Source organism: Aquarana catesbeiana, linkage group LG03 (genome assembly GCF_042186555.1).
Source record: "Aquarana catesbeiana isolate 2022-GZ linkage group LG03, ASM4218655v1, whole genome shotgun sequence".
In the NCBI taxonomy this organism is placed as follows: Eukaryota; Metazoa; Chordata; class Amphibia; order Anura; family Ranidae; genus Aquarana; species Aquarana catesbeiana.
In genome coordinates, this window is record NC_133326.1 from 692,537,084 (window position 1) to 692,554,343 (window position 17,260).

Below are 17,260 nucleotides of genomic sequence, written 5' to 3' on the forward strand. Positions count from 1 at the left end.
TGAGGCTACGCTGGTACCTCTCCAGAGCCACAGAGTGACGGAGCTGCCGGCGATTGTGGAGGGCCAAAGATCGACGCAGCCTCCGGGTAACTGCAAAATGTCTCTTTTGGACCTCCACAATGCGCCGCAGATAATCCGTCACATGTGGCTCTGGAGGGTGGGGGATGTGTGCCTGTTCTGGAGCGGGTGAAGGATGCACTGGGGAGGCCAGGTGGGGGGATGTTGAAGGGTGGAGGACTGTAGAAACCACTGGGGACTCGGAAGGACAGTCAGTCCAACCAGACGCAGGCAGGTCCAGGTCTTCGTCCACAGGCTGCAGTTGCAGCATGAAGACTTCACCTGTGAAGAAAAGAAAATACATTAGATAGATAGATAATACAATACACATACACATGGCTTCTTCACCCTAACATTATATAAAGGCAAAGATCTCCCAGCCCTTGTAGGCAATCCTGTAACATCTTGAGATGTTTTCACTTCCATCCATACCAGTTTTTGATATTTAGTGAGATGCACCTAATCAATTTGTGTGTAGGAGATAGTGGTGTCTGTGTCAATTCGCTGCATCATACCAAGTTTGCAGAGCTGTGCAGGAAGGTGTAGTACTACTTTACTGTACTCTGACCGGGGTGGAGCTGAGTGTCCTCCCCGGCCAGAGTACAAAGGGATTCCCCTCTACACATCGAGCAGTGTAAAGGGGAATCTCCCAAAGATTTTATCAGCTTGGTCGCACGGGCGGCTGGAGAAAATCTTAAGGTGTAATGGACGCCTAAGTGCTACTGCTAACTTATCTACCTCATCCAGACTGACTGACTTTGGCAAATATGGAGGATCAGTTGCACTTGCAGAAAAACATATCAGCTATACCAGCTTTTAACAATACACTCACCAAAGAGAAGCCATTCAAGCCATTGCATTTGGGATGACCTAATAAAAAGTTGTTTAATAAAATATAGCAGGCTATTTTTTAAAGTTGATAATTTTGTAAGGCCACTGATTGTTGAATAAATTAAGCCCCACTTCTGTTCTAGGCTAGGTAGGTTACTCACTCCTGGTCTAGGCTAGGAGGTATAACAGGTATAACATCATGAGAAAAGTGTTAATGCATGCATTAGGGGCATGCCAGAGATTGAACATGTCCAGGGAATGCCAGCCAATAGCTGGAGATTCTTTTCTGACCCCCCCCCCCCCCAGCCTGCTGTGTTATTCATAATGATTAACAGTGATTGGCTCAGACTGGGAATCTAAACTGCAGCAAGAAGGTGGCATGATCAGGGACATTGGGGAAATATTAACAAGCACAGGTCACGCTAACAGGAAGACTGGAATCATCTGCAGAGGGGAACTAATATAATTAATAGTTCCAGCTAAACCGAAGCCTTGCAGAATAAATCACAAGCTATTCTAGACAAGGTATGCCATCAGCATTTCATATTTAAAATACTATATTTGCCTGTAAAATACAAAAAAAGTTATGCTTACTCCCTGGATCTGCCGCATCTGGCTGTTCCTCCGCATCCCCAGCAGCCTCTACAGGGCAGGTCTCCTCCACCTCCTGCTCAGCAGCTGTTGAGTAATGATAGAAAAGAACATTACAATCTGCAGTGTACAACAATCTCACACATTAGTACAAGAACATTGAAACATGTATGATCACTCAGCAGATACCAGCAAGATTATACTAACTTACATGTGGGCGTTGCTGCCTCAGCCTCCTCCTCAGTCTCCCCCTCTGACTGGATGACACCTATTTATAAAGGAGAAATGATGAACGTTAATAAACGTAAATAAATGTACTGTAGTGTAAATAGATAAAATTAATTATCCATTAGCATGGCAATACAGGGCAGGTCACTAACGTTTATCTACAAGGCAGGGACATGCATTCACCATTTAGAAAATATCATTTAAAAAAAAAACAAATACGAGGCACTTACCTGTCCTGGTTCCAGCGGCGCCGGCGAGTGCTAGGTGCACTGCCACTGATCAGGCACCTCAGTTCAGAGCGGCGACGTTCTGTCAGATTATGTAAGTTACGCAATCGCTTGCGTTACCTGACAGAGCATCGCAGAGGCTCTACCTGTCACTGCATGAGCGAGAAACAATGACACTGGAATCAACAATGGAAGGCTGGACAAATGGAAAAGGAACCACTGTATTAGTGTCACTACTACAGTACTTACTGCATGATGATGACGTGGAGGACTGCTCCTCTGCCCTCTGCCTTTGGCGGCGCTGGGCCTGGAGACGATCTTTAAATAAAATCAAACACATCATGGTAAATGACTATGTCGCGTCGCATGGTTGACAAAAAAAATTTCCTGCACACAATGCAATGCTGACACCAACCCTGATGAGCCAGCAGCTTTCTTATCTCATCCTCCCCTACAGCTGCTAAGAGCTCCTTCTCATGGGGGAGGAGAGGCACCTGCTTTCCTCTGCGCCCCGACTGCCACGCGCTATGGAACTGCAAAACAAAAAGAGAAGAGAAACAGGTTCCACAATTAAACTACAATTGTAATCTGAAAATTACATCAACACATGAAACACATGTAGAATGAACCCGTAGAATGAAACAATGCAAATGGAATTTTTGGATTAGGCACATTTTTTCATGTAGCACAAGGTTTGCACATTTATTTATTAACCAAATTTATTGTAAGAAAAACCTATGCTGTTTTGGTGCACAATAAATAATAAAAGCCAGGATAGGGATTGTGCCGAGTAAATGTCCATTGTGTGCACTCCAGTCCACCTTTCTATTACGCGCTTGTGTGAACTATGTATAGTGTAAAATTTCCTTCCTTGTTTTTTTTGCAAAGCATTAACCCACTTGCGGATGTGGACCCCCCCCCATAGTAATTAACATATGGCGGGTCCGCAAGCTGGTTAAGTCCAGCCACCGTAACACTTTTTATATATATATATATATATATATATATATATATATATATATATATATATATATATATATATATATATATATATATATATATATATATATATATATAACTTTTTTATTTTTTAATAACAAAAAATGTAAAACCCAGCGGTGATCTAATGCCACCAATAAAAGCTCTATATGTGGCGGGAGAAGAGCATAAATTTCATTTGGGTAATACATCACAGGAGCGTGCAGTTTAAAGCTGCAATGCGCTAAATAGCAAAATATGGCCTGGTCAGAAAGGGGGCGTAACCTACAGGTGGTCAGGTCAAGTGGAACTTAAAAGCACTTACTGCTCAGTTTAGTGATAACTAACTAAGAACAAATAACGGCATGGCGATATATAACATGTGCAACTGCAAACTATGCAAACTATGTGTAGGCTAGGCACACCTATGCGCAAATTTGTTTTCTCACAGGAGGGAGGATAAATTGAAAATTATTTATTCCTTTTTAAAAAAAAAATTCACCTAACTTTACTGACATCAAATTGTGATAGCAATAACATATGTTTATATGTGTGTGTGTAAAATCAGTGCATTTTTGGAGCTTTTATCATTGTATAAATGACAATGGTCCCGAAATGGCATCAAAAGTGTCCGATGTGTCCGCCATAATGTCGCAGTCACAATAAAAATCGCTGATCGCCGCCATTACTAGTAAAAAAAATTGTTAATAAAAATGCCATAAAACTATCCCTATTTTGTAGACGCTATAACTTTTGCACAAACCAATCAATAAACACCTATTGTAATTTTTGTTACCAAAAATATGTAGAAGAATACATATCGGCCTAAACTGAGGAAATTAGTTTTTTATATATTTGTTGGGGATACTTATATAGCAAAAAGCAAATAAAAACCGCAGAGGTGATCAAATACCACCAAAAGAAAGCTCTATTTGTGGGAAAAAAAGGACATCAATTTTGTTTGGGAGCCACATCACACGACCGCGCAATTGTCAGTTAAAGCGTCGCAGTGCCGAATCGCACAAAGTGGCACGGTCATTTGGCAGCCATACCTCCGGGGCTGAAGTGGTTAAAATGTAAAAAAAATAATTAGACACGTTACTTACCGTTTTATGTCGCTGAATTTTTTGCGACAGGCAGTCGGGTCACGCCGATGGCGATATGTCTCCTCCACCTTCCTGGAGATCTCCTCCCACTTTTCCCGCTTCCACTCCGTAGTGGTTTCCCTGGAGCGGGGGCCACACAGCTGCATCCAGCAAGGAAGCGTTTCCCTTACCAGGACCTGGGACTCAATATGAGTCCACATTAGGTTACGCTTCCTGCTGGTTGCAGCTTGTGTCCCCCTCCTGCGCCCATTTTTGGATGCTGCCTTAGAAGGCCCAGGAACAGCCTCCTCCATGCTGCTAGTGCTGGAATGGGTTGCTGCTGGTGCTGCCATTGCCATTATCTCTAAGCCACACAGCGTCGGATTTTGCGGCCGCACTTCCGCACTTCCGCACTTCCGATTGAGAAACGAATGTGAAAGTTTGGTTGGCTGACTGCTGGGGCAGAGTAGACCAATGCAATGAGCATGAACGATGAAGATTTGACACAAAAACGAAAACATGCAAACGTAAATCTGGCTTATGGTGTCTGTCGAAATTTAGAAGATTCGACAGAGCAGCTAAACAAACTGTACGATGCTGCTATCGAACATTTCCGGTCAAATGCATCCCAGAAAATTCGACCGGAATGTACGATTGCGACGTCGTACAGTTTAGCTGCTCCGTCGAATCTACTTTGAACATTCGACAGACACCATAAGCCTTTAATGACCGATTCGACCTTAATTCATTTCGATTTTCGGACGAATGCAAGTTTTTAACGAAAAACGAAATAAAGAAAAACGAATTTCGGGAGTAACTAAATAAATTTATATTTCGGACGAAAATGAAATTCCGAAATGAAATATTTCAGTGTGCACATGTCTACAGGTCACCCTGGCAGATGACATTGGCTCACCCGAGGTGCGGGGGCCTAAGCACTAACTTGTATTCATCAGAGCTCCTGATGGTGGAGATGGGTTTTGCTGCATATTAGTACCATGTCACTGTCCTCAGAATAACTCTTTAAGGAGGTGAGCAAGCAGGAATCCAGTAGCAGATGTAGCAGGTAGGGATCAAGCAGAAGCATAGTCAGTAAACAAGCCAAGGTCGTTAACAAGGTCGGTCCACTTACCCCATCTAGGTGGCGGGCATCGGGCAGCAGCAGGGATCGGGGCATCGGCGGACATCAGGCTGTGGTGGGCATCGGGTAGCGGCTCCTGTGTATTCTCCTCCTCCCTTCCTCCTCGCTTCCGCCGTGCGTCTCCTTCCCTCCTCCTGGGCATCCAATAGGATCGCCTGTCCTTTCAGCCAATTGGGTGATGGGTATCAGATCCACTTCCCAATTGGCCGTGAGGGGGATCAGTGTTGTAACAGCAAATATTAATTCACTGTTGTAACACCTGGGTGGGCTCGTATCGCAATTAGACCTTTAATTAATTAATGAATCGTTACAAATTAATTTGTTGTTTTCACTATAATTTATTTCATATTAGTTGTGTAGCAATAACTCTCGGTGGAGCTGCTGGTTTAAAGCGGGCCTGTCCTCTATTCTCTTTACCCCTCTTAAATTGTTCAATCCCCTTGACACAACTGTAGTGCAGTGTTGTAATGATATGAGTATTAACTTTAACCCACAATATACACTTATATTTATATTTACCTCTACCTGGGTGTTTGTAGTTCCACCTGCAGGAGAAATAACAACACTGCACACAAACTTCAGTAATAACCAAAAATAACTTCTTTCTTTGAGTAAGTAATATATTTATAGAAAGGGTTATTGCAATGTCTACACTATCACACCAACGTAGTGCCACAGTATAGTAAATAGTTATAACAGGCTTAGTAACATACACAAATATACTTAAGAATATGTATATATATATATATATATATATATATATATATATTTATACCAGGGAGCTCCCCCTGCTCTAAACCTTAAAGTTACTACCCTTTGTAACCAAGTGCAGGGCCCTGCAGTAAAAGAGATAGTCTTGATGTCTTCAGTCTTCGCTAGCTTATGAATTTGTAATTGTAATCCACAAAAAGGTTCCTCTTGGGTGCAGTGTAAAGTATTACACTAAAGCAGTTATAATCCAGCAGACTGATTAAGTGTTCTTATACGAAGGAGACATACATCTAGTATCAGTTCTTGAATATTGAAGTCTATGCAGATGTAATGTTCTCCAACTTAACTTGTTCCATGGGACTATCAGTCCCAGCAACACTCTGTAACAGTTCTAAGTGTGTGTAGTATGTAAACAAACTTCTGGGTGTTAACCGTCTCACCACACGGGATCTGGCAGGTGGATGCCTCTGTTTCAACAGTTCTCAGTCCGTATGGAACCACCGCCACACCGTCACACTGCTCTGTTCAGGAGTCCTCGGTTACCTCCTCCACGGGTCTCCGGAATGATCACTTCTGCTGCTCCAGCACACTGTGATATGATGACAGGATCCCTGCTGCTGCTCCGCTCCCTCACAAGGTAGGCCGCAACCATGTGGGACACACACACCCACAGAGTTCTGCAGGCAGCCCACGCATCCCAGGAACAGGAGACCTAAGATGGCCACTCCCAGCCCTTTTATATCCTCCCACAATGCAGTTCAGTTCTCCTCTTGTCCAGGAGCACTGTGGGTAGGTCATAATTAAAGTTCAGAAGTAAACAATCACTTCCATGTCACTTCTCTTAATCATGAAACATAAAAGTATTGTACCTTTTCAATTGTCCACAAGATGGCACTATAACAACTTATGTCCTGTATAACACACATATGGCTAAAAACAAAAGTTGTCAGCACTACAGTTGAAATTTGTTAATCTTTCTTCAAACATTTTGATGCATCCGAATGTGCGAGAGATGCAAAATTCGGCCGAATTTTGATTTGTTAAGTTGCACATGTCTAATATGTACAGTGGCTGGGAATTAAAGTTCACCTTCCTTTCTATTGCATATATTTTGTACAGGGTTGGGAAGCAGTTAAGGAGGTCAAAAAAAACCTTCTTGGTGTAGCGCTCCTCACAGTCCCCCTTATACTTACCTGGGCCCCAACTCGATCCAGCGATGTTCAGGAGAGCAGCAGCTCTCCCGGGTCTCTCACTCCTCATTGGCTTACACAACAATGGCTCCTGCTGCTGTCAATCACAGCCAGTTAGCCAATGAGGAGAGAGTGGAGGGTCGGAGTGAGCCACACTCTATGTGTGCATGAGCAATGTCCAGTCACAGTAAGCGAGCCTTCTCGAGTGTCCCCATAGCAAGAGGCTTGCTATTAAGGGAAATTAAGCAGGGGAGGAGGCAGGACCGCCATCAGGGGACCCAAAATGTAGAGGATTGGTGCTGCTTTGTGCAAAACCTGGGCCCCAACTCGATCCAGCGATATTCATGAGAGCAGCAGCTCTCCCGGGCCTCTCACTCCTCATTGGCTTACACAACAATGGCTCCTACTGCTGTCAATCACAGCCAGTTAGCCAATAAGGAGAGAGTGGAGGGTCAGAGTGAGCCACACTCTGTGTCTCTGTGTGTGCATGAACAATGTCCATTCACAGTAAGCGAGCCTTCTCGAGTGTCCCCATAGCAAGAGGCTTGCTATTAAGGGGAATTAAGCAGGGGAGGAGGCAGGACCGCCATCAGGGGACCCAAAATGTAGAGGATTGGCGCTGCTTTGTGCAAAACCATTGCACAGAGCAGGTAAGTCTAACATATTTGTTATTTAAAAAAAAAACTGCAAACCTTTTGAATCACTTTTATATTAGTAGTTCTTATGTGCTAATTTAATGGTTTTATAATAGATTTGCTTGCTACAATAGCTTTGCAGAAGGTGTTTTTAGAACAGTTCTTATGATGTGTTACTAGAATGTCCTTTGAAAGACATGTTGTACATTCTTGGGTAGACAATTGGTCTCCTAATGTTGTACAGTGAGGCATTTCAGGCTATGGGTCACGGTTAACCTGATGAGGTGTTCCATAATAAAAAATATCAATGTTTCATGTCATTGTTGATGTTTGTGCAAATTCATAATGAGTTAACATGTATGAAGTTTTAAGAGATCCTACTAGGCAAATGTCCAAGACATGTTTTGGACATCAGAAATAAGTAATTAAGCTTAACACTTGGATCTCTGTGTATTGAAGTGCTTGTAAAGGCTAAAGTTTTTTTTTTTTTTTACCTTAATGCATTCTCTGCATTAGGGTTAAAAATATTTTTGGTGCTGGTCCCCCCAAAATACTTACGTGAGTCTGATCTTGGTCCAGTGTTTTGCCCCAGTGCTGCTCTCGCTCTCCCTCCTCACTGGACTCAGTAAGAGCAGAAGGAGCCATTGGCACCTCCTGCTGTTGTGATGGATTAGGTAAAGTGCCCATTTTCTAATTCTAGTTTTTATACTAACAAAGTCTATATTTTTGTGTATACAAGAAGTGCTTCATTAATTCCTAGCTCAAAATGGCCGCCAGCAGCAACCCCTCCCATCGAATGCAACAATGTATAACTAAGATGGCGCCTTCACTCCAAGACTACACCCAAGAGATGACACCTAAGGGTCTGGAAGAAGCTCACCTTATATGGACATGGCCCATCACAAGTTACTAATGTCTAGATAACGCTATGCTAGTGCTGTGTACTCCCACGTAGCATAACTCACTCACATATAAAACCCTGTGTAATCAGGAAGAATAAAAGAATTATCACGTATCTGAACACAGGCTCAGTGTGGTATTTCATGGTGCAGGCATCAGATTACAAAGGCCTATTTAATCTGGACGGGGACAGATACTCACCAGACGATTTGTCTGATCCATTTCGCTGTCAATCAAATCCAGTGGCGAGGGAACAGGGGGTGGGGCCGAGCCACATTGTGTGTGCCAATAAACACATAGGGGTTGATTTATTAAAGTCAAATAGACTGTGAACTTTTCAAACTGCAGTTGCACGCTGCAAGAGCAGTTGCCTCAGAGCTTAGTAAAAGAGGGGGAGCTCTGCTGACTTCCATCATCCAATCATGTACAAGAAGAATTTTTTTTTTCTTGCATGTGATTGAATATTTGTCGCAAAGTGAAGCTTTACCTCATTTACTAAGCTCTGGAGCATCTTCACTTACAGAGTGTAACTGCACTTTGAAAAGTACACATTCTATTTGCCTTTAGAAAATCAACCGATAGCGCTGGCGGGGGACTCCAGAAAGGAAAGATTGGGGCTGCTCTGTATAAAACCATTATAACATGCTTGTTCTTTATAAAAAGAGACTTTATTATCACTTTATTTTTTCCAATTCCTACTCTGTACTTTTATTAATTTTGCTCTTCTAAAGAAAGCTTTCAAAACCTTTTCACAGTGTGCAGAGGTTGATTTACCAGTATTTCAAACAAAAATGTATTTATATATATTTATTTTCACAGCACTGAACAACAAGTTGGTCAATAACAAGGAATAGTTTGAATAGCCAATATACAGTAAGCTTATTTTACCACTCTAAAAGATTAAACCTATAGCTATTAAATACCTTTTTTGTTTTCTAAAAATAAAAATAAATCTATGAATAATACTTGTATATTGTAAATGCAATGACTCCCATGAAATTAATAATAAGTACCTACTATTCCCAGTAGTGCCATAAAATGGGGTATTCTTATACTTAAAAGCAAGGATGTTCTGTATAATTGGAAGAAATAACATCTAGTGGACATGTATCACATAGCTGTTCTGATTGTATCCATGCCTTATGCATTATTATTTCTACATTTTTTGCACTATTTTAAAAGGCTGTAAGTATATTTTTCAAGGGTTTACTAGACCTAGTAATTCAGCAAAAGTTTTTCTTTTTTTCTTTTATTACTTAATAAAAAAGAAGTGAGGCATACTGTATAATATGTTCTTATTTATTTAATTGGGGGGGGGGGGGGTTGTGATATTGTGTTCAAAGATGTATTTAATTTTAGGATCTCCACTGTCAAACTGACAGCAAGTTTCTACATCTACAGGCATGGCCGTGAGCTCAAATGGAAGTTACTCTAAGGCTCTACTAAGGCTGGTCATAGATTGATGTTTTTTTTACAATCATCCAGTAGGTGGATTGTACACAATTGAGGTGGATGGAGAAATCCTCCCTGCTGTGATCTCCTATCCTGTCAGAATACACTGAGCAGTGCTGTAGCCATTTGGCTGCATCGGCTGATTGAATGAAATTTTTCCAACATTCCTTTTACATAGTTACATAGTTACATAGTAGGTGAGGTCAAAAAAAGACACAAGTCCATCAACTCAAACCTATGTGTGTGATTATATGTCAGTATTACATTGTATACCCCTGTATGTTGCGGTCGTCTTGGTGCCTATCCAATAGTTTTTTTAAACTATCAATGCCCCCCCACTGAGACCACCGCCTGTGGAAGGGAATTCCACATCCTTGCCGCTCTTACAGTAAAGAACCCTCGACGTAGTTTAAGGTTAAACCTCTTCCTTCCTCCACTTCCTCCACTTCCTTCCACGAAAAAGTTTTATCCCTATTGTGGGGTCACCAGTATGGTATTTGTATATTGAAATCATATCCCCTCTCATGTGTCTCTTCTCCAGAGAGAATAAGTTCAGTGCTTGTAACCTTTCCTCATAACTAATATCCTCCAGATCCCTTATTACCTTTGTTGCCCTTCTTTGTACTCGCTCCATTTCCAGTACATCCTTCCTGAGGACTGGTGCCCAGAACTGGACAGATACTCTAGGTGCGCCTGGACCAGATCTTTAGTCTCTGTCAAGCAGGAACAGCCATAGATGGTTCAAAATTTAGCTGACCGAGACTTGCAACTTGCCCTAACTCCCGAACAATGGGATCGTCTTTATGGCAATGCTCACAAGGGCTCAGTTAATGTTACAACACAGGAAAACAATTACAAAATTCTATTGCGGTGGTATCGAGCACCAGCCCTAATTCACAAAATCAATTCATCTCTTTCTAACCTCTGTTGGCGCTAACAGAAATACGTGGGCTCACTCCTCCATATCTGTTGGGACTGCCCCCTAATCCAAACTTTCTGGAAAGAAGTTCACACCACAATATCACAGGTGACAACTTATACCTTGGATTTCACTGCAGCACACTTTCTCCTCCATCACATCTCTATCTCCCACAAATCATATTTTAAATCTCTATCAATACACATGATCAACGCTGGGAAATTCTGCATACCAGTTCATTGGGGTTCAACCCAAACCCCCTTTTCTCTCGGAATGGTTCACCCGTATAACCAAAATCGAAGGAATGGAAGAACACATCTCCATAGCGAATGACTGCCCATCCAAATTTACATCCACTTGGGCATGCTGGATACACTTTCAAACCACGGAGACATTCCGTCGCCTAGTGGACCCCTCTATGACATAGGACCCCCCAATACTTCTGATTCCTTTCTTACACACAATCTGACAAGATCACAAGGATCAAACACCTGGCCAAAACAACCTGCCGGTGGGATCTCTTTGTGAGTCCCCTCCCTCCCTGTTCTTACCATGCCCCCCATCCGTCTCCCCTCCCCCCTACATGGCAGAAACAATACTCCCTCCTAGAATATCCAATTAGGAAGAACTATATTGGCTAATGTGTTCATTTTCTACCCCTCACTAAACTTTTAACGTGCTCTCCCTGATCCATCATTACAACCTCTCTCGCCTTCTCTCCCCTTGATTCCTGACTCCTTTTCTCCACTTCCACCATCCCCCCATTCCTTCTCTAATGTTATGTTACCTCACAAGGCATTACACGTTAGATGCTGGATTATTCACTAAATGTCACTTGTTCTACCAAGTGTGTAATAATGGAAATTACCTCTAAACATAAGCTGTAGATTTTTACTGTTATTTGTATACTGAATACTATATATATAACTGTTGTACTTACAGATAGGACCTTTTACTCTCTATTCTGTAATAGACATACGACTATCTTCTGTATGGAAATAACTAAAATTTCAATAAAATGTTTTTGGGGAAAAAAAATTTAGCTGGTCCCTGCTGAACGGGCCAAATTTCTCTTCTTTACTGCTTACTTGTCGATCCATCATGTTCAGTTTAAAATATATTCAATAGCTGGGCAAATATAGTTTATTTTAATGTGGTTTGATAGGAATTTCTGAATCATTGTTTGCAAGTTTTTTTTATAAGATGTTGGAGTATTACTATTCAACCCCTTGGCTCCGATGTAACACAAATATGTGGCCCCACTGCACTGGGCTTTGTGCCCTGGTGCCACATATTTGTGTACCTCCCAGCACAGTGACCAGGGTTTCACTGAGAGCCCCGGGCCTCTTTCTAACGAATGGGACCCGGAATGTCCGATTCTGGGTCACCTGATCGCTGTGATAGCCTCTGATTGGCTATTACAGTGACCAGTCACTGTGAAGCCTGCCCCCCTGTGTTTTCTGTAGCCTGCCCCCCTGTGTTTTCTGTCTCTGTGAATGTACGAGAAAGACACATTATATCTTCCCACGTTCTTGCAGAGATAGAAAAAAAAAAGTGTGTGTAGAAAAAAGTAGATAATTTAAAAAAATAATGAAATAAATCTAAAAAAACAACTAGATCAATGCAAGGGTTAGTATTTGGGTCAAGGTCAGGGTCAAATGTCAAGGTCAATGTCATGGTCAGTATTTTTTGGACAGGATTATTTTTTTTAAATTAGTATCAGTGTCAGTTAGTGACAGTGTGTTTTAGGTAGGATAAAAAAGCAAAAGCAAAATGCTCACAATTGTTTCTGGGATGTACTACGGGTACAAACAACAACTAACATACACATATGTGATATCTCTGCAATCGTCAGGAGTGGGAGAATTTGTTTTGGGTTTCTCTTTGGTGGTAGATTATGATAGTAACTGTAAGAAATATACAGCTACATTTCAAAAAAACATTTTTTTTACTATTTTGGGCCAGTTTTCCTTTGATCATAAAAAAAAATCAGAAGATATCCATTACCATTTACCAACAAATGAAAGCCAAATTTGTCCTGAAAAAAACAAGATATAACCCATCTGGATGTACAAAGTATTTGTGATGATATGTACAGTATTACTAACACAAGTTTCAAAATTGGCCTTAGGCATTAAGATTTGTTTTACCCTTAGGCGCAAAGGGGTTAAATAGATTGTGCACATATTTTTTGTATTTTTGGTTCGTGTTTTTTTATTCAGATATTAGAGTGCTGCTGTTTTGATCTCTTACATGAAGCGCAAGATTCTTTATTTTAAAGATAATTTATTAATTTTGATATTTTCTTTACAGGTTATGAATGAAATAAATATTACCAGAATTACCATGCTCCAATTCTTAGGATTTCAGATGCCATCAAGTATAAAGTGTACAATATTCCATTTCCTTTTTCTTTCCTTTCTCTTTTCTTTTTCCTTCTCCTTACCTTTCTTTTCCCTTTCATTTTCCTTTTCCCTTTTTCATTTTCACGTTTCTTTTTTTCCCTTCATTCCTAACATTCTTTCTTAACTTCTCTTCCTAAGAAGTAGCAGGGAAAATATGACTAACTCATTTTAATAACGTCTTTAAGGCTATGGATGAATTAAATGTAACCAGAATTACCACAATCCACCTGTTAGGATTTCAGACCCCTCAAAATATAAAATATTTAGTTTTCTTTATTCTCCTTATGATTTATTGTGTGTCAGTATGTGGAAACCTCCTGATCATCACATTGGTGTCCTACAGCAAATCGCTCCATTCTCCCATGTACTTCTTCCTCTCCCAGCTCTCTGTATCGGATATCTTACTGATAACTGACATTCTTCCTAACACACTCCATACTGTTTTGGTAGAAGAAACTATCATATCATTTTCTGGTTGTATTGTCCAGTTTTATTTCTTTGCTGTTGCAGGAACTTTGCAGTGTCTTCTTCTGACAGTGATGTCTTATGACAGATATTTGGCCATCTGTAAACCGTTACATTATACTTTGATAATGAACCCTCGACTTTGCTGGATCATGATTATCACAAGTTGGACTTTAATCATTTTTGTTGTATTAATCAACACTTTTACAATAGCAATGCTACAATTTTGTGGTCCCAATATTATTAATCACTTTTTTTGTGATCTCAATCCAATCTTGAAAATTTCTTGCTCTGATACCACCATTATTCAACCAGTTTTTACAACGTTGAGTGCCATATTTGTTGTCACCCCATTCTTTATAATCATTATATCATATGTTTATATTATAATCACCATTTTTGAAATCCCATCTATTACTGGCCGTCAGAAAGTTTTCTCAACATGCAGCTCCCACCTGACTGTGGTTTTCATCTACTTTGGTACCCTATTTTGTGTGTACCTGGTACCTAGAAGAGGACAGTTGTGGAATAATTCCAAATTCCTATCATTATTTTATACTGTAGTCACCCCACTGATGAATCCAATTATTTATAGCCTAAGGAATAAGGACTTCAAAGAAGTTGTGGGGAAATATATCAACCTTTCTACAAATTCTGTTCAACATTAATACAAACTCTCCATTGGCAATTTCAAGTGAACTCTTGCATAAGGTGTAGGGGGATACTTTGACTTTTTTCCATTTTCTAAGTTTTTAACATTGTCTTTTTATGACTGTTACCTCCTGCCACCTCATGACAAGGTCCCTATGCTAGGAAAACAATAAAGTCCTACATTTGCAGCTGAAGCATCCTTTGGAGATTATTCGGGAGGAGTCTGCAGGCGACTGCAGACTGTGGGTGGAATGGCTTCTGGCCATTTTGGATGATGAGTGTCCTATTTACAGGCTCCGATGCCCATTGTCTAGTAGCTTGCACTGCCAGGTGCTGCATAAAAGATTGGTGCAAGGATTGAGGCTGCCATTTTGACTATGCCAATGTACATTAAGTGTGGTACTGTTGTTATGTGCAGTTTCCAGATGTTTTCATTTATGGGCATTTAATGCTGTCTATGCATAGTAATTAAAATAAGAAGTAACCTCTCTTCACAATATCAATTTACATGTGATCCAGTTGATGATAGCTATACCTGAACCACTTGTCCTACTTCACTACTGATGGTATTGACACCTGTCCCAGTTGACCATGTGACACTTGACCAAGTTGATGGTTGTGACACCTGACCCAGATGATTGTAGCAGTACCTGATCACATTGACCTATATCACAGCTGATGGAAGTGCCAGTTGTTCAACTTTACAAACTGACAATTGACAGTAGCAACACCACATCCAGTAGAGACATCTGGCCCAGCCAGGCTTGATCAGACCGGATCCACGTGACATGTCACCCAGGTGAATGTATTCCCGACCCAGTTGACCTAAGTGGCATCTGACCCATTTGATATGGGGAATCCTGATCTAGATTACATTGTTGTTTAATATGAGAAGGACAAGTGAGAAGAGCACAAATTATACTGACTAATGTGAGCATATGCTGAAAGGAGGACCAATGGGATATGTTTTAAAATGACCACTTGACACACTTGATGATTTTTGACACCAGATCCACATGACTCATTTGACCCAGATGCCAATAGAGACACCTAAATCAGTTACCAGCAGTGGCACCAGATCTATTTTGCACATTTGATGGTGAACATACCTAACTCAAATTTCCATTGTGATAGCATGAGGCCCTGCCACTATGTAAATGGGCATAAAAGTGACACTAGATTCTCAAAGCTGCAGTTTAAGAAGCTCTGCCAGGTTGATAGTGAATGGAGAAAGCAGTGTTCTTTGCTCTCTCTGGCTTTGGTAGTTCTGGATTAGGGCAGGAACTTGAACGTTCCAAAGAGTATTAGACAAGATAGAACCTTCTATCCGATGTCCAAGCTTTCCTAATTTCCTGCAGCCTATGTGAGTGCACAGGTGTGCAGGGTTGATATACACTTAATGACAGTTACTGCAGTTGGAAGTGCAGTTGGAGTTGTTGCAGTTGCTGCAGCCAGGAGGGAGATGTGCTTCTGTCTGGAGACCTAGGCAATATCCTAAAAGACAGTGCTCCATGTGGGAGAGGTTCCAGGCCATCAAATTAAGAGAGTTGGGCCAGCTAAGAGAGTCTGGAAGACTGTGAGAGTTTGGTAGACTAGAGCTGAGGCAACTGGGAGAGAGTCCAGGAGAACCAGAGGAATCTGTGAGTCTTGGAGAAGTGAAAGTGCCTAGGGCATCAGGGGACCCTCTACCTATAGATAGGAGTGAGCCCATGCAGCAACGTACTGCAGTTAAGGCTAAAGGATCCTGAGGAACCTGTAGTCAGGGAGCTCATTGCCAACAGTGGCAAAGCTGCTCAACGTAGCCAAATGGGCTAGCATTTTTATGTTACCTGTTGTTGCTTTGTGAATCTGAAGCCCCTGCGTGTCATAAAGACCATGTTTTTTCTTAATAAAATTGGGCTACCAGGCAATTAACTACAGTTTCTGTTTGTCATAGACTCACTGTACAAAACACATCTACCAAGAGAGCCAACACCCCCATATCACACCATGTTGGCTAATTATGTAGGGGAGAAGTGAGTAGATGACAAGGGACACCTGGCTAATTTAGCAAGGAGATACAAGGAATACAAATGTCATAAAAAGCACATTGCATTGAAATATGGGGAAGAGTTTTAAAGATTATATCAATTTAGATAAAACAGCACAAGTCAAAAATCTGGTACATGATGTTTGTAACCTAAATATATCTTTTGCATTTCATGAAATAATTGTCTGTACACATAGAATCATTGGTACTGCAAGAGTATGCATAGACAAAACTTTTTCTATTAGGTTTGGATAGAGTAGAGAAAGCTTTTTTGTTGTTTGTGTCTTGTTGGATGGATGTCCCTTTACTCCCAGTCCTAGAGATGCAACAGGAAGTGAGAGATATTCACCACAAAGGGAGAAAGATTCCCCTCTTACATAGTTGTCATCAGCACAGGTATCCTTATTATAAGCTTTTGTTGTATCTCTCTTTCTTGTGAAAGCTCCAAAAGTTTGATTTCCCATCACTTTATGTCTCTGTGACAATGGTCTTCAGGAGAAATAGAAACAGTAAAATTCCCCGGGGTTGACAAAGACAGCAATAAAAAGCTCACATGGGTTTTAACCCTTCCTCTACAATATTTGTGAGTTTATGCCTTAATGGAATATTTAATGACTTGTCCTATGATTGGATTTGATATGAATAAAACCATCATTGACACTGGATAGTCTGGAACACTCGAAGAGCAAGTTATATACTGTAAATTGCCACCCCGAGCTGATATATTGTTGTACCCACCCCGACCATTCTGCATCAGCCGTACAT

The 17,260-nt window shown here is 41.0% G+C and overlaps 1 protein-coding gene and 1 long non-coding RNA gene across 2 annotated transcripts; one reads left to right on the plus strand and one right to left on the minus strand.

The window, feature by feature from the left end:
* Positions 1-1,272: 1,272 nt before the first annotated feature.
* LOC141134791 (uncharacterized) lies at positions 1,273-2,281 on the minus strand. Its single transcript, XR_012243271.1, has 3 exons — positions 2,184-2,281; positions 1,691-1,747; positions 1,273-1,566 (listed from the first exon to the last, which is right to left on the minus strand). It is a non-coding gene; the product is annotated as an uncharacterized lncRNA (long non-coding RNA).
* Positions 2,282-13,538: 11,257 nt separating this feature from the next.
* Positions 13,539-14,483, plus strand: LOC141134201 (olfactory receptor 11L1-like). The gene has a single exon (XM_073623782.1). It carries the CDS (start codon positions 13,539-13,541, stop codon positions 14,481-14,483), a length of 945 nt encoding a protein of 314 aa, XP_073479883.1.
* The last annotated feature ends 2,777 nt before the right edge of the window (positions 14,484-17,260 follow it).

What these genes read in the sequence shown, in the direction of transcription:
- LOC141134201 (XM_073623782.1), top strand. Translation starts at nt 13,539, where the DNA reads ATGGATGAATTAAATGTAACCAGAATTACCACAATCCACCTGTTAGGA.